Genomic DNA, 26,133 nt, shown 5'->3' on the forward strand with positions numbered 1-26,133 from the left:
CTCAGGTATAGCTGAGGATCTGGGTTAGAGTATGGTTTATATACTAGAGACTGGCAATGATCTGTAAGATGGATCTGTCTTTAGAATTTAAATTCTCTGTGAGTCTAGAGCTCTGAAAAGCCAAGTTGCTGTACATCCTAGCTATCCGCTATGGCTGCAACAGGAGAGATCCTTTCCCAGAGCTGCAACCTTTCTTCTTCCAGAGCCCCTTACTTCTTGGGCTGCGTCTAGGCAGCACCTGGAAGTCATCCTAAGAATCTGCCTTGTGGCCCCTGTGTGATCAACACACAGGCAGTCACATCCAGCATCAGACTTCCCTACTTCAGCAAAGTAACTTGCCCTGGAGGCAATGTGTAGCTACTGCAAGGTCTCATATAGGCCAGGCCAGTTGCAGGCATCCAGAAGTTCACCATTACAAACGACAACAGCTCCAGCCACCTGGGCCCAACTGTCCAATGCAGAGTCAAAGAGCAGCCAGTGTCAGGACCAGGCTCCAGCACCCCGACTTGAGTGGATGAAGAAGTCCAAGTGTGCACACTGTTCAGTCTGAATGAATTACCCAGGTCAGGGAGGCCTTGGCGAGCAGCGCTGTGTTGTGTACACATGCTGGGGCCCAGGCAAATAGACTCAAATGGAGCTGAAGCTGAAAGGTGTTTTGGCAAGTTAATGTGACTTTTCCACGAATGGGCGAGAGGTTGTGTTACTTGTCAGTAAAAATGTCACCACTGCTGGGTACAGGTTTATTTCTACCCATACCACTGTTTACACAAGTCCAACTCAGCATGTTACATAAAAAATTGATTATACAAGTACACAAACTCTAAGGCAATGCAGGTGGAATTAAAACAGGCAAAAGGATCTACCGATGTTCCCCAATGGCAGCACTAAACTAAGAGACTGGGACTGGGGTTCAATTAAACAAAAAACAGAAATCATGGAAATACAGTCTAACTACTGAAAAACATAGTCACAATTAAGTCATTTAGTGCATAACCTTCTCTGGGGCTGGGTGTTTTGAAAGTGACCCAGAGGAAGGTGGTGGGCTTTGCTGGTGCCATCACCTCCTGGGTGCCCAAGAACCAGCACAACGTCTCTGAGACAAAACCAAGATCAGTCCTGGAGGTAATAAGATCAGGAGGGAGGCTTGGACACCCACAGCTGTTCAAGTCCACCTCAGCTACTGCATTCTTTTATTTCCCTCCATAACCATCTATAACACCAGGCTGCCGAGAAGGAGGAAGAAGTACTAAAAATTCTAGTAGGAAGAGAAATAAAATATTTTGTGAACCCTTATTTTCAGTACAAAGCATTAAGTGCCTGGTTTTCCTCTTTTCAGCACGTCGACCACCAGGTTTAAAAGACTGATTCTGTTGGCTGACTGCCACAGGACTTCATAGGGCAAGGTCACTTTATTTAAAATATTGAATTGTATTTAATGTAATGCTGTAATAAGGTCATGTTGACATCCTGAATTCTCTGAGCTATTACATTCCTTCAGCGCTAACACAATCCTACAAATCATGGGTAATTATGTTTCTACCACGATATGGCACAACTTAGAATATAACAGTGAAGAGTTTGAGGAAGCACACAATACAATTATATACAAACATATATGTATATACATCAATGTATGTATTTATGTACACATACGCAGGCTTCATCCTCAGTGGACCTACACCTCTTAGAGTGACCAATTTCCTCTTTGGATAATGCCATTGGGTAAACCTGATAGCAAGAACACCTGAAATTACTTTTTCCATGACATAAAATGCTTATCTTATTAAAATTGTTATCTCTCAGTTATTCCATTTGGACAACAAGATCATTGGCCGAATATGAATACTTATTGCAACTCTAAGGAAAATTACATTTACGCTGAACAAGGCATGACTCACTCGAGAAATAAATTGTGCCTGACCATGCATATAAAGTTTCTTCATTCTAACTACTACTACTCCATGACGTAAACCTTCTCCTAAATATAGCCCCCAAACCAGGTACATTCATTCCTTTGCTCTCACAGATCAGTGCTCTTTGTGGACAGTGTTGCACCATTAAGCTAACGGCATAAAATGATTTTTTGAGGAAGCCACTAAATCTCCCCTCCCTCTCAAGTAGAATGCAGCCAGGCAGGATATTGGAAACGGCATGGACACAGACTTTGCTGACTCTTTTTCTTCCACAGCAATATTTCTACTGTCACCAGCTCACTTGGTGATAAATTTTAAAGACCTAAATATGTCTGTACTCTCCTATCGCATCTCCATCCTCCTGCCACATGAAGACGGGAATGAATCCCAGATTAATTTTTCCTATAAAGTCAGGCTGTGTTGATTAAATTTTTATAAGATTCATGTTATTTGACCCAAATCTAGATGATTCTCTTTAGCCAAAATAGAATACCTTACCCATGCAAACCAGAACACATGGTGACCCATCTGACTGCTTCTCACAAACTACGTTTGTGTTGGTGCCTCCTGAGGATGTGATTCTTTTAACTGCACCTCCTGCCTGCCCACAGGGACATGACATTCAGTCAGAGCCACTAGACAACCTTATATTAACTTTTGCAAAAGCCCATAAATTGTGTGTTTAGAAACAATTGTTCAGATATATTTTCTTCTACAACAGGAAATGTATTACGTTCCAGGCTTCATTTAACAGATACAGCAAGTTATGCAGGATTTTACTTCTCTGTTTCATTAAAAAAAATTCATGGGAACACATAAATGTGGCAGAATCCTTAATGAAAGTGAATTTAGAGAATCTTTCTTCACATACACATAATTTAGGACAGATCAATCAGGCTTTAGACTTGCTATAACCACTGAATTTATACTCACACCAAATTTGAATAAAAACCCCGAAGGACAAATCGGTTCCCTATTGCTATTCAGTATTCAGCTGTCAGGGTGACACAGCTTTGATAGTACTTCAAGTTCTCTGCACATAACTGTTTACAGGCTCCCACACTGTTCGTCCCACTGTTCCTCACCACCACCAACTCCTCTGCTCAGTGTATGGCAAGGTTATGCTATAGGTACGCCAGAGTAGAACAGGTTTGGCAGGACGAGTATTGCCTAGTTACTGATTTTATTTATACTGCTTTCTAGGACTTAAGGTTCTCCAGGTTAATTATTTATACTTTTTTTTGAGAGGAAGGACATTTTCTTCTAAGACTGATGATTTTTTTTGTGTGTGTGATTTTGCCATAAGACTAGCTATTTTGAATAAAAAATACTTTTCAATCAACTTGAAACTCTGTGTACTTGACTTACTTTCAGTTATTTCTTTTTGGTGATGAAAATATTTTATAGACTTTATATTAGTAGCAGCACCAAATGTGGGTGCTTCCCTTCCCCCAGACTCACCCCCCTCAGGGCATAGAGCTCAGTGACCAGAGCAGCAGAGCATCAAATCTCCTCTTTGCCATATGCCATTCAGCACATGCCAGTCTCCGGGAACTAGAGCATTATTGGGAACTATTCTTGCTCTTCACTAAAGCTAGTATTTTCATCTAATATAATTTACATTAACTGCACTAAAGACTAGAGCACAGTTGTCCCTCTCTCTGGTCACTGTCTGCCGCCAGGCTGTTATCCCCCTCCAGCCTTGTCTTCCACGGTTTGGAACACTTCAGCATTTCACTGGAAATGTGTGAGTAATAAAAGATTTTTTTAGTTAACCAAAAAGCTCAGATAAAAATAGGCTGCCATTAACACAAAACTTCTTTATTTCAGTTTGACCTCTCCTAACAGAAAATGTGATTCACACAGCTTTGAGAGGGCCTTGCATTTCTTATGTCTGAGACAGGATTTTCTCAGCCTCTGGACAACACTAGAGAAGCTGCTAACCAGGGATGTGACAGGGGATTTGTCTTGTCTCCCCAGGCAGCAGAGTTAGAGAGACTACTAACTTTCTCTATGGTTTTCTGGCACCCCAGGACACAAAACCAATCTCTACCTCAGTTCTATGTGTGAATTAGAGTGCTGGTCTTTTCTTCTATCCTTGTAGGTAGCCAGCTTGTACTTGCATTTTTTGTACCTCAGAGGGGAGTTTGGTGCGACAGGGAGCACAAGTATCTACCAAGAGTGGGTTTCTTCTCCCCACTAGCAGCTGGAATTCCTTGGCAGCAAGGAGCCCAGTCACCACAGAGTGTAGCTACTGAATGAGCGATGTGATAATGTGGTACGCTTTATTAACTGGATTCATGTTTTATTAAGAGGGATGATCACAGCAGAATGAAACTTCTGCTTGAAAAAGACTGTTCTTGTTACAGCCTGCTTCAGAATTTCAGTCACTCCTTGTGGAAGCATGTTGTGACTTTCTGTTACACAGTATATAACACTTAATTGAGTACAATCAGTCCGTGAGTGCCTTGCTGCTTAACTAGCAAAACAATGTGAAAATAGACACAGCATACTTTAGAAGGAAACTGGAATGACACAATTGCGTTAACGTGTAATATTGTCATGGTAAATATGATCACTTGAAGTCAGAAAACTGAACATTATGACACCTATCTACACATCTATCTCAATGAATTCTGTAATTAAATTATCAGGTATGTTAAGGGCTTTGAGTTCAAACACGAACATAAACAGTGGTAGCTAAAACTCAAACTGTCCAGACGTTTGCTTTGGAAACAAGAACGTGAACACTTTGGTGACGCAGATGTGCTGCTCTGCTGTTGTTCCCCCCAGACGACGCCTCTGAAAACCTGTGGGGAAAAAACAAGTTATAAGAGTGGAGTGGGTTCTGTTCAGCAGAGTCCTCCTTTTCTCTCTAACCCAGCAAATCTCCAAGTGTGAGAGACTTCTAAAAATGGAGAATGAGTGGTTCTTAAAAATGGAAAACTGAAGGAGGCCAGTAAATAAAACTGTTCAGCTACGCAGCCACAGTTTCCTATCACCGCTGAAAGAGAGGTGTGTTCTTAAGCAAACATTTTCAAACCTTTAAATAAATATTTGGCTTGAAGGTTGGGAAAATACTGTTTTCTAGTGAAGATATGCCCATTTGTTATCACAAATGCAACTGTACCTACTAGATGTTGCCATAAATTAAATTGTATTACAAAACCTATTGTACCTGGCAAACCAAGTACACTTGATCAAAATGGAGCCCAGTATGTCACATATATTGTTTTAAATGGCTTTTTTATTATAGATGGAGATACTCAGTCATTTGGAATTTGAGGGGATGAGTGATTAAGTAATTGGATGGAGTTAGCCAAGCATACTAAATTGGTCAATGAGGTTCCTCAACCTCTTTTTCTGTAACAATGCTTAAATGCATGCTGTCTTAGTGCAATGCAATAAAACATTTGTTTGGAATATTCCCTTCAAAAGCTTGTCTGCATTATGTTATTTCAGTCAGTAGCCATTATTAATTGTCATTGCTATTGATTGAATCGTCTTTTTCCTACACATCACTGGTTTACAGCAAAAACATACATTTTAAAGATACGCTTGTGCTGATGGAAGGTGCTGAAGTGGTGGTGTAAGGACATGACATCTCTGCCTTTGTCTGTCCTTCTGTCAGTTAACTTCTGGATATACAGCACAGATTTTCTTCAGTTGCTCATTCCAAACTTCTCCCCTAATTTAACTGTGCTGCACCTCTGCCCAGTGCTACAATTTATACATATGAAGAAGGCACTTTAGAACCATTTACCTTACAACAGTTTAGGACTCCAGCCATGGAGGTAAAGTTTATCATCTGACCAAAATGCCCAAATGCCCATGGTGCCCCTTCCCCAGTTGTACAGTTGGACGTGCATGCAAAAGTTGCACATGCACACACAACAAACATACATCTGTAGGCCAGAACACATGTGCAGTCCTGGCATAGCATCAAGAGTCTGCTTGCTAGGCCAGTCAGGTACGTACCTATCACATCCCCCAAGTGTGACACTTCACCATGCATTCAAGCAGCTGCTTTCCACATGCAGGAACACATGTAGATTTTGATCATCCAACAAGAGAGAGTGGGGAGTTAAACCCCTGGCACAACTCAGCTGTAACTGGCAGAGGGGAACTGGTTCTGTGTTCTGCCAGGCCAGATTCATCCCACAGCCCAGTGTAGCTTTTATATAAAAGGAATTGTTGACACATCATTTTACATTTCTAGAATGAAAAATCGTTTTGTGCCTTTTGTTTTTCTATTCCTTTTCCATTTTAGTCCTTACAGCTTAGAGGGGCACCCCATGGATTAAGATATATTGCCAGATTCAATACACTCTGAACTCACTGGCTCAGCCTCAGGAAGTTTCTGTTTTACAAGCTACTACTCTGTTTCTGTGACTGTACAAGTTGCCATCACATGAGACATGAGAGGGAAGTGGCAGAGCCCTGCTGGATGCGACTAGGGAATCTCCTCTCTCATTTTACAGAAGCTGCCTTTAGTCACCTTAAGGAACACTTTGAGAATCTACAGTGTTCACTGCTCCTTTTCATGTGGTGGGGAACCTCCTGGCAGGTTAACTGTGTGACTGCTGACCAGAGATGGACAAAGAAAGATGTATTTTAAGTGAAACTTGAGAAGATTGCAGGTTTGGACCACACAGAGTGCTGGCTTCATTGTGGACACCGCTCTGGGCACTAGCCAGGTACTTCGTGACATTAAAAAGCGAGTATTGTCAGGAGCGCAACACAGAAGTAAAGACTCATTTAGCTTAGATGTGGCTTCTGGAGGTCACCTGGTTCAAACTGCACACTCGCTAGCACCGTTTTGAAGTTATGTCCCAGTGGACCTGAGGGGGGACACTAAGGCCAGCCCATCAGGGTTCTCCCTTGAACACGTCACGTTACTGAACCAAAATTCAGACTCCTGCTTCACACTGCTCCGTTTCCGGCATTACCTTCGTCTCCTTTGCCCAGTTACTTTTGAAATACGAAAGAAAAAAAACAAAAAAAAACAAAAAAAACCCAACAAACTCCTGCCCCCCCAACCCAAAAAACAAAATCACCACACACAAACGTAAAAGATAAAACACAAAGTAAACCAAAGCAGTAGGAGGAATGGCTGTTTTGGGGGTTTCTCACTGGGGCCGGGGGGGGCAGTGAGGCGAGGGAATCTGCAGACACTTGTGTGTGAGAAGGGGGAAGAGATCTCAGCGAGGCGTCCGGCCGCACGCCGCCCCGCCACAGAGAAGGGAGGGCTCTCGGCCGGCAGCACCGAACGTCAGCTGGGGCCCCTTGTTCTGGCGCGCGTTACTGGGTGACAAGGAACAGAAAGAGAAAGGGAGAAGCCGGCGCTGGAGCCGGCGGCAGAGGCGTGAGGCGGCGGCGCGGCCGGGCGGCTGGCGGCGTCAGGCCCGTCCCTCAGCCGCGGTACCTGCGCCGCTCGGCCACGTGAGCGCCACATCACCGCCGCTCCGCGCCTTCAAAGTCAGCGGCCACAGAGAGGGCAGGCGGCGGTCGCATCCCCCCCTGCCCAAACCCCGCTCCCCCTCGGCGGCCCGGCCCGGGGCTCAGCCGGCCCCGGCTCGGGAAGATGCTGCAGTCGCTGGCGGGCAGCTCCTGCGTGCGGCTGGTGGAGCAGCACCGCTCGGCTTGGTGCTTCGCCCTGCTGGTGCTGGGTTACCTGCTCTACCTGGTGTTCGGCGCCGTGGTGTTCTCCTCGGTGGAGCTGCCCTACGAGGACCTGCTGCGCCAGGAGCTGGGCAAGCTGAAGCAGCGCTTCCTGGAGGAGCACGCCTGCCTGTCGGAGCAGCAGCTGGAGCAGTTCTTGATGCGGGTGCTGGAGGCCAGCAACTACGGCGTCTCGGTGCTCAGCAACGCCTCGGGAAACTGGAACTGGGACTTCACCTCCTCTCTTTTCTTCGCCAGCACCGTCCTCTCCACCACGGGTAAGGGAACCGCGGTCCAGGAGGCCTTCCGGGGAGGCCCGGGTGGTTGAGGGGTTGATGTGGGGGCGGCCGGACTTGGGGGACGGGGCCTGCCGCCCCCCCCCCCCTCACGCCCAGGGCCGAGGGGCTGGTGCGGGGCCGGCCGGCCCCGCACCAGCCCCTCGGCCCTGGGCGTGAGGGGGGGGGGGGCGGCGGCGGTTGTGCTCCGGAGTAATTTGAAAATGTTGGTGCGTTAGAAAATCAATCTCTTTCTACCAACTTTTAAATGCTTTTAGGGGTTGTCTTAAGCTTTTTTTGGTCTCCTTTGCGTTTCTTTCAGGCCGAATGGGGGTGGAGGGAACGCACTGCTAATCTGGGTATAATAGCGAAGCTAAATTTCAGTTTCATATTTTACCGTCAATTTCGGTTTAACGTTTGCACGTGAAAGACTAAAAGAATAATGCTTACTTGCTTCCAAATAGCAATTTTAAGTGGTATTTTGAAAAGCTCGAGGCAGCATTCCTTTGGCCGTAGTTTTTATAAGGACTTATTGTTACAGCACTTGCTTTTCACATAAGATTGTGGTGGGCAGCCTTCTGGTAAAGGATGGGTGCAGGCATTTGTGCTGAGAAGCTGGGATGTGGTGAGCTGAATGTGCCCCACTGAAATGAATAACAAAAGGTTTCCCGAATAAGAAAAGCTTTAAAAGAATCACCCTAAAATTAGTCCAACTAGAGGGCTTTGAGTCTTGGCAGTGCATTGAGACTACTATAAAAGATGCAATACTTTGTGCCTTTTTTTTTTTTTCTTCCCTAAAAGAGCATCCTTTCTATTAAGGGAAATCTAATCAGCTGATATCAATAATGACACTTAATAATTTACTTGATCTTATTTTGGTGCTTCCTGACTGATTTCAAACAGACAATGCTTGTCCTAAAAATAGTTGTCATTGAGTATACGGATCAGGTTGTGTGCCTTGTTAAAAGGAGGATGGTGTTTTTAAAAAGTAAAATAGGGTTATGGATGTCCTCGTATCACCTCTCCCCCTCATCTTAATAACTAGAGTTGTAAGAAGAAAGTGGCATGCTTGTGACAATTAAGCGCTTTCAGTGAATAAATTTCCAAACTTTCATCAAGGTATAGTAATAATATTGGTGGGAAAGGTGAGAAAAGCATGAAATTGTGATAGTACTTCAGCACTTCAGCACACAGTACTTCAGTAAAACAATAAAGCACTTTAAACTTAAGGTGCTGAACTGACCTTACAATGCCTGTTTCCATTCCTAATCAATCACATTTTGTGGTACCGTAAAATGTATATTCTTTTGTTCAAGAGCAATTTTTGTATTAAAGTTATTTTTTCTAGATAATAATAACTCACACTTTTTAAAAAAAGAGGATGTTAAAAAAGCTCTGTTTTTCTCTTGTCATGTATGTAACTTAATTTTATTGGCCTGACAAAATTCTAATCCACAATCCCTGCAGTTTATTATTTTTGAATCTGGCAATATTGATTTCAGATATGAATCAATAAAAAAAAAAGTTCACCATTGGGAAGTGGGGATGGAACTGTGTCGATAACACTTTAACACTGCCTGCTCAGACATAGGTACAGGATGTTTGGGTTTGGTGGTACAGTTCCGGCAGAGATATCTCTTTCCCACTCCACATCTGCTCAAGGGCAGGGCGTAACCTGGCCCTGCATGTTTAGCTGATTTGATCATAGAGGCCCTACAAGGAAAGTACTGAAAACACAAGGTAGGTACTATTGTCCAAATTGAAAACATTTTAGAAAACTCCACTTAAATGGCATATACTTAAAAAGCACAGAAGTCTGAAACATGTGTGTTATCATTATTTCTGTGAATTTCAGAAACTGAAGTTTATCTAGTCATCACGGATGTAATAGACCAGGCATCAGATGGTGGTATGTCCTTCTATGTCCAATAGGCCTTTGGGTTGGGCTCCTTTTAACAAAATCAATCTGTTTCTTGGTTTGTGCAGTGCCTTTTAGTTTTACTTGTTTCCTTTTTAATATAAATAAGAACTTCTACAAGTAGACAAATATAAATCCAGACTAGTATACTATGTCCAACACTTGTTCAAGAAGAACTTCTTCTCAGAGCACGTAGATTTCTGGTGAGGTACATGATTTTCCCCCTAATTTAGTCTGCAACTGTGCAAGAAATCTTTCAAGTCTTTTGAAATGATCATGGAAATGACAGTATGACAGTATGTTAGGGATTGGAAGGGACCTCAAAAGATCACCTAGTCCAATCCCCCTGCTGGAGCAGGAACGCCTAGGTGAGGTCGCACAGGAACATGTCCAGGCGGGTTTTGAATGTCTCCAGAGAAGGAGACTCCACAACCTCCCTGGGCAGCCTGTTCAGTGCTCTGTCACCCTCACTGAGAAGAAGTTTCTTCTCAAATTTAAGTGGAACCTCTTGTGTTCCAGCTTGATCCCATTACCCCTTGTCCTATCATTATTTGCCACCGAGAAGAGCCTGGCTCCATCCTCATGGCACTCACCCTTTATATATTTATAAACATTAATAAGGTCCCCCCTTAGTCTCCTCTTCTCCAAACTAAAGAGACCCAGCTCCCTCAGCCTTTCTTCATAAGGGAGGTGCTCCACTCCCTTAATCATCTTCGTTGCCCTACGCTTGAAAGACAAGCAAGAAGCTGAACCTATGCCCAGTCATCTCAAACAGCTGTTTGGAAGTGTTTGAACATTCGGAAAATGCTGCATTGTTACAAACTGTACACCTGAAACTCCTTCTCTTTGCTAAGTACGGCAAGGACAAAAGTAAAAAAGAGAACCCTGGTACTGTTGGTAGCAGTTGAGGGTTGTTTCTGTGCTAGGAGAAGTGAAATGAAATTGCAGGGAGTTCTCGGGTGTACCTTATGTTCAGCTGACTAATCTGTCATTCATCATGTAAATAAATGCACACCTACCCCTTGTGCAGAGGACAAGGCTTATTTCACAGTTGTTTTGTTTTCTATATAAAGCACATAGGAAAAGTATTTAATTTTAGCATCCCTAACTTCACTTCTTGTTTCCTCCCATCCTTATTATGTTCTTTGGCATCTTACCAACTAGAGAAAGTCTTTGAAGCAAATGATAAAGCCAGTTAAGAATTTGGAAATATTCTTAAATGGAGTTTGCAGAATAAACACAGGCAAATTTTTGTTGAAGGCAATTTATATTGCTGCATACATGGACTGTCACAGGACTGTTACAAGCTGCTTCAAGGACGGGCAAAGAAAGGGCAGTGACATGGACTGGGGATGAGGCTTCAGCAGATTATGGCAGTGACTCGCTGCAGGTTTCTTTTCTAACAACTTTATTCCTCCCTGTGCAATTTAAGCAGTCATGCAGATTGCCATATGAGCAGGGTATAAGGGGAAGCATTTGGTCATTAATCATTGACAACGTAAACACTAAGAATATACAATTGTGTGCATTTAAATAGCATCTGTATTGGTAACTCTGTAATTATGACCTTACACACATCTGTGGTCATTGCTTATCTCAGTGCTAGATGTTGTGAATGATCTTGCTGAAGCAGTTGTTTCTGGTTGCCTTTGTTGTGGGGCCATCTGTATGTGGTTTATTTCTGACAATTAAAAAATGAAGTAATTTTTTGTGGTTGCTTTCTCAGGTAGTGTGTTTCACTGTTCTTGGCATGCTGTTAGGGTGTAAGATCTTATCCCATATTGGTGCAATATGGGAATACTGCACTACATGAGTTGTAAGCAGAATTAAGTAAAAAAAAAAAAGAAACTTATATTGGTTGTGTTGCAAGATACAAAGTGGCTTCTGTTGTTTGAAGGAAAGGAGATGCCAATTTAGGAACTTGGGGCCTGTATTTTTAAGTTTATTTTTGAAATGGGTCTTCTCAGTGTAAGGATATCTCATGGCCTTTTATGCAAAAGGATCATAAGTCTTATTCTGACTCTCCAGCTGTATTTTTTGCCTCCATCACAAACATGACTGTAGGTTTCTTTTAACATTTGGATACCAGAGGGATGCTGAGAAACAGCTGCTTTGGATCCTTCTCAGTCATGACAGAGTTAACAAGATACACATTACAAGGAAGCTAGTGTAGCCTTGTCCTGATCTCGGGATTTGCAGAGGAAGAGTGAGGAGAAGTTGCATCTTTTATGATGGCAATGCACATTTTTAATTTTTTGGTTGAGGTCAGGCTGGACTCTTAACTGAGTCACAGGAGTCAAGACAGTAAGAGAAGGGTGGAGAGGGCTGATAGTGTTCAACTGTTTCTGAAACCCATAGTGTGGTTATCTGCAAGCTGGTTAGTGAGTATCAGCATCTTTTCCAGAACTTAGCCTGTACCTGTTTCAGTGTTGATGCTAAGGTTGCAAGGATGTGTTGTGATGCTGTGTTGCAAGGAATGACACCCAAGATCCATGATGTACTGAATTAGTGTTTCTCCTTGCTGTATTCTGAAGAGAATAAGGAACATCTATGCAGCCATTGTAGCTAAAAGCTGACAGTGGCTGTTACCTTGAAACTGCTTGGTTGAAGGACTAGTAAAGAAACAATATGGCTTTCAGGAGAAGTTTTGCATTTAAGTTATGTAGGTTATATGGATCTTACTGGCAAGCCCAATGAGAAATTAATATAAATGTGTATATAATTTGATTCATAAGGATGTTCTCTGTTAGGTGTAATTCTCATAAGCATTGCTACTGATAATTAGCAAGAGAAGCTAAACTCTGCCTTCATGAAGGTTAACAGGCCGGGAGATTTTGCTGGAGTTGGTGGATGTACTGCAAAAGAAGGTGCAGTCCATATGAAGGCCATGGAGAGAGAAACATTTCAGTCTCCATCATTTTCTCCAAGTTCTTCTGTCAAGAAGTGGTCTTGCTAGCTTTCCTTCCTCCTCACAGGAAAAGGCCCCACATCCAGTGCATATTTAGTGTGCAGTACAGACCTTAACAAACCTGTGGAAGATAAGGGAATGCTGTGAAAGCATCATGATGTCTTTGTTACGCTCCAGTCTGAGATTCATATGTTCTTACAATAGAGCCTTGGGGTGGAAGAGGCTACTTGGGTCTTGTACATCTTACGGAAGAATGTGAATTTAACTTTATTAGAAAGAGGATAGTTCACAAAGGCTTTAATAAAAGCAGAATTTTTTGTCACATACTTTAATTTAATGTGAAACGCATATTTTATTTTGCTGGCGGAAGAATACGCAGCTTGTGTCCATGGGGGTGTCTGTATTAGCTCATTAATAGACACCAAATAAATATCTTTCATAATTCATACCTAACGTATGTCTAGAGACCTGTCATAAGATTCTCTGTTGCCCCTTGTATGAAAATGAACAAACTTTGTGATGGTTTAAACTTGGATCAGTCTCACTAGTAGCCACCTCTGACTTCAGCAGAAAACTAAGCTTCGTTTAACTACATCACTCACGGATCATTTAAATACGTGTGACAAATTGCACCTATTCATCAGGGTGGGGATGCAGAACTTTGGGAAGGAACTTTGTTTCTCTTTCCAGGGATGATTGTTACTTAGCAACCACATCCACTGGAAAAGGTAATTTGCTGGGGATGATCTAGGAGACAGAGTGAGATTGTGTGGCGCTCTAGAACAGAGTGGCTCTTATACTGGAGTGCTTCTAAGAAAAGAGGTAGGTGAGAAAGATGCCAGAGGAGAAGGATTACACTCAATAGATCAACTGTTTGGGCACTGACTTAGCACATGAAAAACCACATTTTTTTTCCCCTGCTTTGCTTGGAGGAATTTGAACCTGTGCCCAAAGAGAGTAGTTGAGTGCTACAGGGTGTTCTGGGACAGGTTAGTCATAGCTGCTGTCCCCTTCAGGATAGATCAATAGACTGTCCTGGAACCAGGCGTCCCACTTCTCTGATTAAGTTGTGTAAACACTAAGTGAAAGAGTCATTCTGTCTGCCTGTGTGTCTGCTTTCTTCTCAGGGAAAGTTCCTGTATTTTATATACTTTAGAACAGCTCCAGACTTGCTGCTGTCATATTCTAGTCTGGCCCCAGGGTTAAAATGTGTCTCCTGGGATGTGGGAGGCTTCAGTTGAGTTCTGTTTAATGCCATTCTCAAGATAAAGATTTGAACTAAGGTTTTCTAGCTGTGTTGAGGAGGAGGAGGCACAAAGACTACCATGAAATTTAAGACCAAAAAAGAAGGGCCTTAAGTTAAAAAAACCAAACAAAACAACAACAAAAAACAAACCAAACAAAACACTCCCCGCCCCCCCCCAAACAAACAAACCAATCAACCAAAACCAACCCAAAATCTAAAAAACAAACCTGCCAAAAACACAAACCAAAAATCTTTTGTATGAATATTGCAAAAAACCCCATATTTGTCCAAAATTAATGCTAATAAACTTTTGGGGAAATGTATTAGGCTCTGTGCTTCAAGACAGAAGCCACCCTTTAGTTACCAGAGATGAAAGTCACAGCTGACAGACTGGGCACATTATCTCTTGCATGTCCAGGACAAAGGGACAAAGTTCTTGTTTTTTCTGCTGAAGCAGGTGGTAGCAGAGAGGAAACCTGGTTCTGTCCTGTCCTGTGTTCCAGGCAGGGTGGCAGTTCCTGGTTTCTTATGTGAGCACAGCAATCAGCTGTGCCAAACTCCTGCTTGTGCTTGCTGAAACAAAGGTGGCATGAGTAGCTCTAATCCAATGTTTATGGTTAACAGGCCAATGAGTAGTAAAAACCATGTCCTGGCAGAAATCAGAGAAGCCATGGAGTAGCATGACTGAATTATTGTTTGGAGCAGTGCTGGCTGCTGACAGATGGAGTGTCTCTTGCATGCATTCTCCTAACTGCTGTGTCCTGCTGGTTTACCTGCTTTGCTAAATTCCCCGTGATGAGGAGCCAGCCCAGCAGCTCTCCAGAGCTGAGGGACTGCAACTGCTGCCTCTGTAGTCCTTCTGTGTCAGTTCTAGGGTCGTTCTTTCTCTGCTGAAATACACACAGACAAAACAAAAAATTGCAAAACCAGTCCATTTAACTTAGTATGATAGACAGAGTGTAACTGGGCTCAGGGCTTGGTTAATAGTATTCTGCCCTAGGCTTATTAACTGACTAATATTTGTAAATGTTAGCTTTGCTGTTTCCCTTTTTTTTTTCCTAATTTAGCAATGTTAAAATTATTTGCTGTTTGTCGTAGACAGATTACATGTCCTCCTGTTACTCTGTTATTATTTCTAATTACTACTCAGGCTTTATTTTGTTTTGTGATATTTACATCTGTATTGAAAGGAAGAGAGTAATCTCTCAAAAGCCTTTTGTAAAGCTGGAATTTTTATTACCATTCTACTGACATCTCCAAATCAAATCCTAAGCTCAAAGTTATGTACACTTTCAGAGCAAAACTTCTAAAACTTATCAATCAAATCCTGCAGTTACTGACCATTGCTGAGTAGGATTTTCTCTTTTATGTAAATGTAATTTAGAAGTCTTGTTTCACTTTCAAATGTGTAGTTTCTCCTGTTTATTTGTTTAGCTGTCTTTTGTTCTTTATTTCACTTTGGCCCACTGCGTCATTGTTTTAACAGTCTATGTTTTTTTGGATAGAAGAATATAATAATCTATGGAGAAGTGTCTACTTTAGCTACAGCTCCAGGTTAATTTTAAAGTAGGTAACAAACTGCTAAACCATATGAAGACCAGGATATTTCTTGGCATGTGCAGAAGTGGAATTCTAGCAATTTGAGAAAAATGAGTATACCTACAAGAGTTTTGATGCCTTCAGGATTAAAAAATAGCAATAAAAAGTTTCTTGGAAATTAGCTATCTAAATTTCTGCTGTCTTTCTGGATCTGACCTCAGCTGCTTGAAGGTTATGGTATTTGTACAAAATCCAACTGAAGTCCTAGAGTAGTTACTGATGGTGACTCAGAAGACCTTAAGAGAAATGTGTCCATTTGCTTTTTTAAGTGAAGAACCTAGCTGAAACCATAAACAGATTGTGCTTCTTATGCATACAAAACAGTGATGTGGTTAAGACCAGGACTGAAAGGAATGAATGAAGCAAAGCTTTTCAAGAGGTTGTGCTTTAGAAAAGTGTCAGAGTGACTTTTGCAAGAGCATACAGATTTTCTCTCCCCTGGAAAGAAAAATATAGACATTCAACTCTTAAAACAGAGTATGAAACTTCCTTGCAGGAAAAGCACATATGCATAGAAGTGGTACACCAGCTGTCACCAGATACCAAACATTTACTAACTGATGCTTCCTGGGCATTACTCTAGTCTGTACTCTAAACTGATTCTGTGCCATACCTTCTGAAGCTGTTTAAGCCATCACAGTATCTTTGAGGAACTGGGGGAATGGAGATGCTGAAGCAAGGAGGTTGCTTAGGCAGCTGAGAGAGGCAGATGGGTTGGGAAACAGGTTTTGCCAGTGGAACAAGCCAACCCGGTAGTTTGCTGAGTATTGCTCTGCTTGTGTGTGAGAAAGTGAGGCTGTGCCCTCTGACAAATGGGTATACCATTTACCAGCAGAAACTTTAACAGAAGTTTTCCATCTTTCTCCTGAAAATGGTGAGTCCAGACTGTTGTAATGCTAACAGGGAGTAAAAGCTTTCTGCATCTTTTTACTCACCTCTACTACAAAGTGAGAACTTCTGGAGTAACCAGAATTTCTATGCAGAATGTCTTCAAGCATAATTTAATACCTTTGCAAATGCAGCTTTTGAGAGAACTGGTACCATGAGTATGGGGTTTTGTCATGTCTTTTGCTCCTTATGCATTTCATGTTCCACACACTGAATGTATTTTCTGAAGATGTTAAAAATAACTCCAGAAGCTGAAATGGGAAGGCTAAAATGTACCTCTGAATTTCATCCTGCATGTAGTGTCTGAGTACCTCCTTTAGCTTTCAATTATTTAAAGACTGTTAAAATTGAATCAGCTAAATAACCTTAAATTCTTTAACAGTAGCCGCTTCACAAATGGCTTCTAAGAGTAGAAATATGAGTTGGTTTAAGGGTGTGGGGCATCAACCAGGATTAGATATTGAAATGATAGGGTTAAGACATACATTGTACTATTCTTTACTCTCGTGGTTGAGACGGACAAGTGACATGGACCAAGTTCTTAAGTACAAACAGCAGTCTCCATTTATTGCCACAAACACCTTTTTATATAGTCTTTACCAGCTCATGTGTCTTTTTGCTATTGGTTACAAGTTGCAGTAGTAACATCTCATTGGCTAATTTTGCTATCATCCATGATGGCAGCACTGGCATGTTTTTACCTTAAAGCCTAAACTGAATGGTCTCTTATGTGACACTTGATCTTTTACTTTCTCTGTCCTTTTAAACCTTCATGGCACACTCCAAACACATATTTTGCTTGGATGAGCTTTTAAAATGTGATTGGCAGTCTTAGACATTGAAACAGGCGATAACTAGTGCCAAAGTCCAGAGGCAGGCTAGAGTAGGTATCCTCCTTTGTTTAGAAGTTTGAAATGGGTTTGTTATTCCAGAGACACCAAATGCAAAGGCAAAGCAAAAGGCAAAAGATTCCAATTTCAGCTCCTCACCCATAGGCTGAGATCATACTATACACCAGGGGTGTCAAACTCATTTTAATTGGTGGCCACATCAGCCTCGCAGTTGCCTTCAAAGGGCTGAATGTAATTTTAGGACTGTATAAATGTAAGCACTCCTGTGTATACACCCCTGCTGTACATGATTTTAAAGACAGCTATAGTGGGAAAAAACCTTGTGCTCAGAGATCTCAAAAATTAAGTATCTTCGATGTTTAACTCTTGGAGAATTCATTGTACAATCCTGTAAATCTTACTTCATAAAAGGGGAAAAAGAGCCCCAAAAATCACTTGTTTTGTGTAAGATTAATGTGAGAAGGCCATGAAATCTCTACTCTGTATATTATTTTATTAGCTATTTACCCAACTATGTGCTGTGCAAGAATGGCATAGACCTTTTCCTTTGAAGCCTACAGCCTAAAGGAAATGAGAAAACCCTAGAGCGAAACGGCGAACTTCCATCTCTTCTAGAGTTTTGGAAGCTCTAGGCTGTATGATTTACTAATGGGCAATTAAATTTTAAATACTTCACAGCATGTCTTGTTACTTATTTTCATGGCTATATATTTATTTAGTGTTGGAATGCTGGCTCAGCAGTATAGCAGAAATGCCTAGGGCTCAAAAATATGTCATTGTGTTACTATTTGAAAGGAAGGCCTAGCTACTGTAAACTGTAAGCGATACACAGAAATGAATGCAAAATGTTTTAAATCTTTTGAATGGTATGAAGTGCTCTTGTGTGAGGGTAAGAGATTAAATAATTTACCTATGTGCATTTGCATGTCTGTTGAGAAGTCCAGGCTGCCAACCTGGCTTCTGGATCACTGCTGCATCTCCAGTTGGGCAAGCAAAGAACTGTGAACGCTACATGATGTTGCGCTGCATGAATCAACAATCTATGCTGATGAGAAAAGAGTATATCTACGGGTAAACTCGTGCTGTAGTTCATTATTGGAGTTATTATGCTTTTACATCCTATCTGTAGTACAAAGATTAATCTCCAGTCATATCTTTTAGTGCAGCTATTTGTACTAAGTGAAGCCAGCTGAATGTTCCGGTCATGGTTTTTGGGGGTAATTGCCACCTGACAAAGTTTCATGTGCTGCTTTGAGGAAAATGTCATTTACACTAGAAGTTATTATTAGCCATGAATCTCAACCAAAGCAAAAGACAGAAACTCTCTCCACATCTAAAGCAGAAGTTTGAGATCCAGGTTTTAGCCTTGCATTATACCTTGTCCTTAGATGCCATGACGGAGATGGTGATTATCTTTCACATTTCTGAACCACCTTTTATCAGTAGATCCTGAAGCATGTACTTCTTTACTGATTAGAGCCCTTTTATTGTGTTCTGCATTTTGCAAGATTAGAATGATACTTCCGTATGTATTTTGTAAAAGGATGAACTAAGACAAAAACAGTTGTGAAAGGTCATGTAGGAGCCATTAGTATGGCTGAGAATAGGAGCCTGTGAATTATGTTTTGCAGTTCTCTGCTCCTGCTGCTAGGCTGTGTTCCTGTACAGTAAGCTGATTTCCCATCCTGTGGATGCACTTCAGCATGCTTTCACTTTCTTGTATTGCATATTCTTTTCTTTTTTCCTTTAGTAATAGCTTTTCTGCTCAATAGTATTAGAGGAAATTGCAGCTACTTGAATAGGGTTTTACAGAAGCCATATTGAAGTGTGCAATACACGTTTCTGTATCTTTCCTTCAGCGGAGGCTCCAGAAGTATTGCCGCTCCCTTCTAAGAAATTGCTTGGTTGTGTACTTTATGTAGAAAACAAACTAAACTTGAGTTAGTGCAGCGCACATAATCTACCAAATGTGTGGGTAGTCCTTGTGGGAAGAAGGCAGTGTTTGCACTGGTGTAGCATGCTGATTGGCTTTCTCTACGTCTAGTAAATGTTTGCTCAGATTGATGAAGAACTACACAGGCTGAGCCTACCTAACAGCTCTGTCAGCGGAAGGAAGATGTCTTGGACTCCTGATTTCAACCTTGTGGTCCAACCTTATTCCCTGAGCTAGGGCTGTTTCCTGCTGCACACAACAGTAAGCCAATTCAGTTTTTCAGACTAGAAGAAAAGTTTTCACTTTCTGCTGGATTGATTTGCTCTGAGTTATTGCAGTCAGGTAAACTAAAACCAATGCAAGAGGGGGTGGACCCACAAAGAGAAAAGGATCTTCTTTCTCAGCAGTAACTCTGGGATTAGATCAGGCATTTACATAACAACTTGGTGAAAGCACTGAAAGAATCAAAAATGCATGGCCAAATCAACAACAGATGCAAGAAAGGAGCTGGGAGCTGGCAACCTAAGAACATGTTTCCTGCAATGATAATGTATCTGACAGTTGCTAGCTGCCCCTTGTAGACAAGGATTACTTCAAGCAACATTAAAATGACAGCTAGGACAGCTGAAAGAATTTAAGACTACCCTTAGTTAATACAGATGCCACCACTAAGATAGTTCTTTCCGGTATACCTGAGGTACACAAGTGTCAAGGGGAACTTTATTTTTAGCCACTGGGTAAGTAGTGTTAGGTGATAAATTGCATAATCTTTGAAAGCAGTAAGGAAGTGACACAGTCATACTGTTGTGTTTAGTTTCTGTAACTAGTTTACAAATTATGATAATTGACAATTAGAAGAAATCGAATGTGTGCATAGGGTCAGATACTTAAAAATAAATTCTTCCCTTGAAAAGATGTGTTAACTATCAATTTACACGTTGGTGGTCCAGGCTCTTCAGTGCTAGGCCTTTATTTTGGAATTATCAACCATTTTACATTCCATCTCCTTTTATATTGAGGTCTGAGAGATGCTACTGACAGCATCTCGCTTTCCTTAGTCACAGGTTGAATCAATCCAGCTTTTTTCATGTTTGTCACAGTCTGAAAATGCAAACACTGACAGGAAGGTGCTGAACAAGGGAAACCTTTGCATGATTCAGTGTTCAGCCTGGATGTTTGCTAAGTGTTTCTGATATGTGTGCTACTTTAACATAATGGGATTTAAGGAAATGGAACTCAAATACGTTGGTCAGTATTGACGGTCTTTGACTGACATGATGGGTCCAGAATTGTGATTGGGCACTTGGACATTTTTGGTGAATCATCCTACTGATTAAATGTTGCCCGCTTTCATTATATGCAGGGCTGTCTTGTTCTGTCCTTGAGAAGTTAGAATGACATATTTTTCACTAGGAAAATCATCCTATAGTTGTAAGAATTCTGGAAACATCTAATATCCCACCAAGAGACATTTCTCTAACAAACTGAAGAGATGTTCACAGCTTTAAAATAAATTGCCATTGATCTAACCAGGCAATGTAGTGTTTGAATACCACACAGCATTTAAGTTGCTCTGTCTGTATCTTTACGTTTTTGGCTAAACATCTTTTATCTGTAGTTTGCCTTTCTAAATGCTACATCAATATTTCTTAATAACCCCTTCTAGGTAGTGAAAACCATCTACATGATTCTCTTGTGAACAGAAATAGTATGTGCAACTACAATGCTCTTCCTTTCCTTTACTAGTAGAAGATGTAGTTGTGATTATCCTGAGTATCCTGATTCCAGTGTAACTAATACCATTTATGGTCCCCACAATTAGTGTTTGCTATGCGGGATGTTCTAAACATACAAATGATTCGATAGGACTAGCGTATCTGTAAAATTCACTTGAGGTTCAGTAAGCTAGTTCTCACAACAGCTGAATTATTTCCCCATTGGGCCTTGCAAATTAATGTTCTATTTTGAGCACAAAACTGTGAGTATATTCAGATGGCAGACTACCATCAAGCATCATATGTAGGACACTGATTTAGACTTTAGAATAAGCCATTTCATCTAAAAAGTATCTCACTTTGGCCTTTGTGTAAATATGGCCTCTTAATTATGATTAAGTTAGAAATAAATATTCCAGATGTAAAAGTGGAGACCGATGCACTTTCAGTTCTGTGTGGTTTTATTAGTTGCTTTAGCAATTTTTATTATTTATGTTAAATTTATTTGCTTCTATTTTGCTTCATGTGCTGTTGAATTCTTGTTTCTGAGAAACAGCTATTAAAACAAAAGACAGAAATAGAATTTCTTGCCTAGAATGCATTATGATGTCTGATTGCAAGATAACTTCAGTATCTCATATGTAAATCAAAGGTAAGGAGTGTGTGTCTTCCTCAGCCAGCCAAGGGAGCTGATGCTAGTAATTTCCCCAAGTTCCACATGTTAAATCAGTAACGTGATTAGAAGTATAAATTCCTATTCCCCTGCTGTATCTAGTAGATAATACATTCTTCCATGTGAGGTTGCATTTTAGTGAAGAGGCTGCTTACAGATTTGATTTTAACTCCACAGCATGAAATGGCCTAGTTTTTTAATGTTGTGTGATAATTCCTTACTGCCCACAATACCAGTTTAATTCACTGTTTTCATGCTCTGTTCTTTCTGATGGTGCAATAAAGCAATTTTTGTTTCAGAAGCGGAGGTGGGAAGCATACTAATTTGCAGCTGGTTGTTTCTTTTTATTCCCAGATGGTAGGAAGAACAACTGTAACTAATTTCAGTGCAAGAAATGATAAATTAGACTAGATAGATATTCTTTACTAATTGAACACATGATTAAAGCACTGCAGTAAGTGCCACTGCAACACATTCAAAGCTTTTGACACATCCCAAGCTGCATTTGAGATGATAACAGATGCAAATTATCAATTTTTAGAAACCTCTTCCTAGTAAACTGCACCAGACTTCAAGCTGAGTACCATACTGCACAGGTGCTGGGCTCAGCAGTGGCAGCTGGCACATCCCTGTGATGCACTGTGGATAAACAAGGTCCTTCAAGTGGTGAGAGGCTGAAGTAATTCATAGAACTTTAAAACCTGTTACAGGAAAATTTGAAGATGTGGGGAGAGAAGAAGTTGTGGCATGAAACGAAGCCGTGGTTCCAGACTTTTTCTGGAAGTAAAAAGCTCCACCTCTACCAGTCTCTTCAGCTTCACTGCTAATTAGATGCTAAATACATCTTACCTGCTAAATGAACTTTTCCATAGGTGCAGGCTGCCATACCTAAAGATGAAATCTGAAAGCATTACTGTTATGTAAGATGTATCATCTCTATGCTGCAGTCAAGCTGAAAGTCTCATCTTGCTCTTTACCAAATTAACAAAAAAAAGAGAAGATCACTATTATGGACAAACTATGGACTAAATCTAGTTAATAATGGGAATTTTCTTTCCTAATCTCTCTGCCAAATCATTTTCCATGTTTTTCCTACATTGAATATTTAAGGCTGTGAATCCCAGGAAGAACTGTAGAAAGGCTGGTACCCCACCTCTTTCAATACCTTGAAGTTGATGTCGAAGTTCTTAAGAAGGTTGTTAATGACCTGTTTCACTGACTGCACGTTGATCTTGGTGATCAGTGGCTTCAAAAATCTGTTATTGTGGAAATGCTGCTGCACATGAATTGCTAAACATCACGGTACAAAACCCCTCAAAACCAGCACAAAACTTAGTCCTGTTTTCTAACATTTCAGAGGACTACAAGTAAAGCTTTCCTAATAAAGCTCATTCATATATATCTTTTATCAAATTTAAGTTTGAGACTTAGAGTTTGTTCTATCAGGAAAGATTCATAATAAAGCAGTCTGTTGGTGGGACCCCTACTTTGATACAGATTTTTGACCATCTGTTGCCTCATGGGCAGGTAAACCCATAGAAGAATAATTGGAATTTCCCTGATGGAATTCTCAGAGCAGCTCACAGAAAGTCTCACCTTGCTTTTGACCTGTTGGTTGGATTTTATTTAGCAGGCTTTTATAATTTTCAATTTTTTTTTTTCTCCATTGAAAAATGAATCTGAGATTACAGCGAAAATAACTGTTGAAACAAGGTACATGTTTCTTTACTTTGCTAAATCTTCACTAGAAGCAGGTCTAAAGATGGGATGTTTGCGTTTTGGGTGGGTACTTCCAGAGATGTGCTGTTATTGAGAAGTCTGGGGATGGGGAGGGAAATCCCAGCACCAAATGAATCCTGGTTTGATTGCAGTTTAACCCTTATAGGGTCTTAAATCCAGGATAATACTGTAAGAAACCAAAGTCTAATATAGATTTAAGCTTGTGCGAGGGTTTTTTGTTTTGCATTGGTTGGGTTTTTGTTTGTTTGTGTTTTTCTTTTGTTTTGTTTGTTTTAAAAATACTGTTAACTTTAAAAACAACAACAAAAACCCCAAACAGCAAACTCAGAAATGCATGTGTATTTCTTGGCTATCATCTGTGATAGAAATAAAGCCTGAATGCTTTGCCACAGATGTTTAGCAGATCTCGGTGTGCTGAATGCACTTGGCGTATTGTAGTCTTTGCTCCTGCCTTGAGCACAACGTGGATCTGTGCACACATGGAGGGTAATATGTGCCTCACCTGGAGTACTGACACCCTTGTCTCGCACATGGTAGGTTCCTTGTTGGTGTCAAGCAATGGGTGCTTTTGCAGACTGTGCTGGAGGGGCCTAACAGTTCCCTTGGGTTGATAGTGTCTACTTTACTCATACATAATGTAGCCAGGTGGGATTAGCAAGATCCAGTGTCAGGCCTTGGCAGGAAAGAATGCTATCATTTTCCACTTAAAGTAATTATCTTTTGAGTTGTGTTTCTCTCCGATACTTTTCTTGAAAAGAGGTAATATTGCACCAAACACTAGCTAATAATAATCTCGGATGTGGAATGGACATACTAATTTCTGTACCTACTCTTTTGTCTGCACTTGGTCCCTGTGCAGTGGATTCCATCTACTGCTGTGCTGATCTAGCACAACACATCCTTCTGTTGTGTGATATCTTCACTGAGCACTTCTGTACAACTCCCCCGTATGGATCTTAACTGCTGCTATGGGAGTGACTTCATCATTACCATCACTGCTATATGGTTGTAATGTTTTTCACTTCATTAAATAGGAACTATGGGTAAATACTGGCTAAACCAGCAGTTGTCCAAGTGGTCAACATGTTACTGCTTGTTAGCCATTCAGTATGCCCAGCAGGTTGTAGTCTTTGCATCTGGTGTGAATTGTCTTGCATGGTGGTGTTCATATTATTGATTGATGATGGCAATTCAGAAACTATAAGTGAAAGTCTTTCCTACAAAACATCTGGAGCCCATCAGAAATGTGAAAGCCCACTTCACACTTCTGGTTCATACTTGTAGAGCAATTTTGGAGTGTGCAGAGTAGATTTCTTTTTGATTGAACAACCTGAAGCACACACTCTTGGAGAGCAGTGAAGCACACCTCAGCTGTTACTGGGCATCTAGTCTTTGTGAACAGAGTAGAGCAAATCTGAAGTAAACCCTGGCTTCCCTAAATATAATGATGAATTTAGGTCCATATTACCACATATTCTACTCTACAGACCTACATTTACTGTGCTGTAATAATACTAATGTAAACAAGGTGACTTTTTGTGTGTGTGTGTGTTTTGTTGGTTTTGGTTGGTTTTTTTTCCCCTGTTGCTATACTTACATTCTAGTAGCCAAAGTAATTGGTTATGGGTAGGAATTAGCAGATACTTCATCCTTTAAGTAATATGATCAAATGTTGCTTTTTTCATTACATTCAGATGAGACTTACAGAGTAAGATCTCAGCTGTTGCAACCAAACAACTTTCATGTTTTAAAGAACAAGTTTTGCTGACAAGCCCAACAACACAAAACCATTTTCGTCATCATGACATCTTGTAATTTCTCCTTCTGTCTCTGAGACATGAACAGTATAAAAAAATGATCACAACTTTAAAAATGGAAAATTACCATCTATAAATATATAATTTCCATGGATCCACCTGCACTGACTACAGCTTTTCTCTTGCTGATTGAAATGAAAACAGGATACTTGTACTGCTTTATGTTCTGTCACTCAAATTTTATTGGAAAATGTTCTTAACATGCATTTTGATATTACTGTTTGTGGCTCACAAGGGCAGCTAACTCACAGGTGGAGCAGAGCAAAGCTATTTTTATCAGTCTTCAAGAACATGTTTTTTTCCTAATTTGAAAAGCCATGTCTATATTTTCATCTCTACATGAGAGAAAATATTTATAATAATTAATATGAAGGTATGTCAGAATTTGAAGAAAGGAATAAAAGGTTATTTGTGCTTTATTGTTGTTTATCCTGAATATTCAAAGTGACAACAGTTCCTCATGCTGCATAATTGGTACAGAAAAAAATTGAATTGCAAAGAAATGCCCAGGCCACAATGTCAATATTCCCACCTCCTATATCTCATGTATAGATATAAAGGTGCACAGTAACCTTAATATAGTACAGGGTACAGAAACTTCTCCACATACAGACAATTCTCCAGCATCGGCAGCTAGGTTGGAACAAAGGCAACAACTGTCTTAATGCATTTCCTAGCTGGAAATAAAATGAATATTCCTTGGAGATCATAGAAATGGGTTAATGGTGAACATGAATAATGTAAGGATTTCTGTGCCGTAATTTTGGAATTATAAAAGTTTATTTGGAACATGAGAGTTCCCAGGACTGCTAAGCTGCAAAAGGGGGCAGCATGTGTTGCTCTAGAAAATTTTAAGTGCACTTAGAATAGCAAAAAAAGATACAAGAGTTCTTGTTACAAACAAACTACTGTAGTTTTCCTATAGTGAAGATAATAGATATGTACATAATGTATGTATTTATTCTGATCTTGATGGTTAAGCTCATCTGAAAAGAC

At 40.7% G+C, this 26,133-nt stretch overlaps 1 protein-coding gene and 1 long non-coding RNA gene across 2 annotated transcripts in view; one reads left to right on the top strand and one right to left on the bottom strand.

Annotated features, from left to right (window-relative positions):
• Positions 1-4,177: 4,177 nt before the first annotated feature.
• On the bottom strand, positions 4,178-7,724 carry LOC110363414 (uncharacterized). Its single transcript, XR_010471498.1, has 2 exons — positions 7,588-7,724; positions 4,178-4,723 (listed from the first exon to the last, which is right to left on the bottom strand). It is a non-coding gene; the product is annotated as an uncharacterized LOC110363414 (long non-coding RNA).
• Positions 7,116-26,133, top strand: part of KCNK1 (potassium two pore domain channel subfamily K member 1) — a 34,421-nt gene continuing 15,403 nt past the window's right edge. The window contains exon 1 of the mRNA XM_065057780.1: positions 7,116-7,852. Within this exon, the coding sequence (XP_064913852.1) occupies positions 7,498-7,852 (355 nt within the window). The 5' untranslated portion in view covers positions 7,116-7,497. The remainder of the gene's footprint in view (positions 7,853-26,133) is intronic.

Source organism: Columba livia, chromosome 3, assembly GCF_036013475.1.
Source record: "Columba livia isolate bColLiv1 breed racing homer chromosome 3, bColLiv1.pat.W.v2, whole genome shotgun sequence".
Lineage (NCBI taxonomy): Eukaryota > Metazoa > Chordata > Aves > Columbiformes > Columbidae > Columba > Columba livia.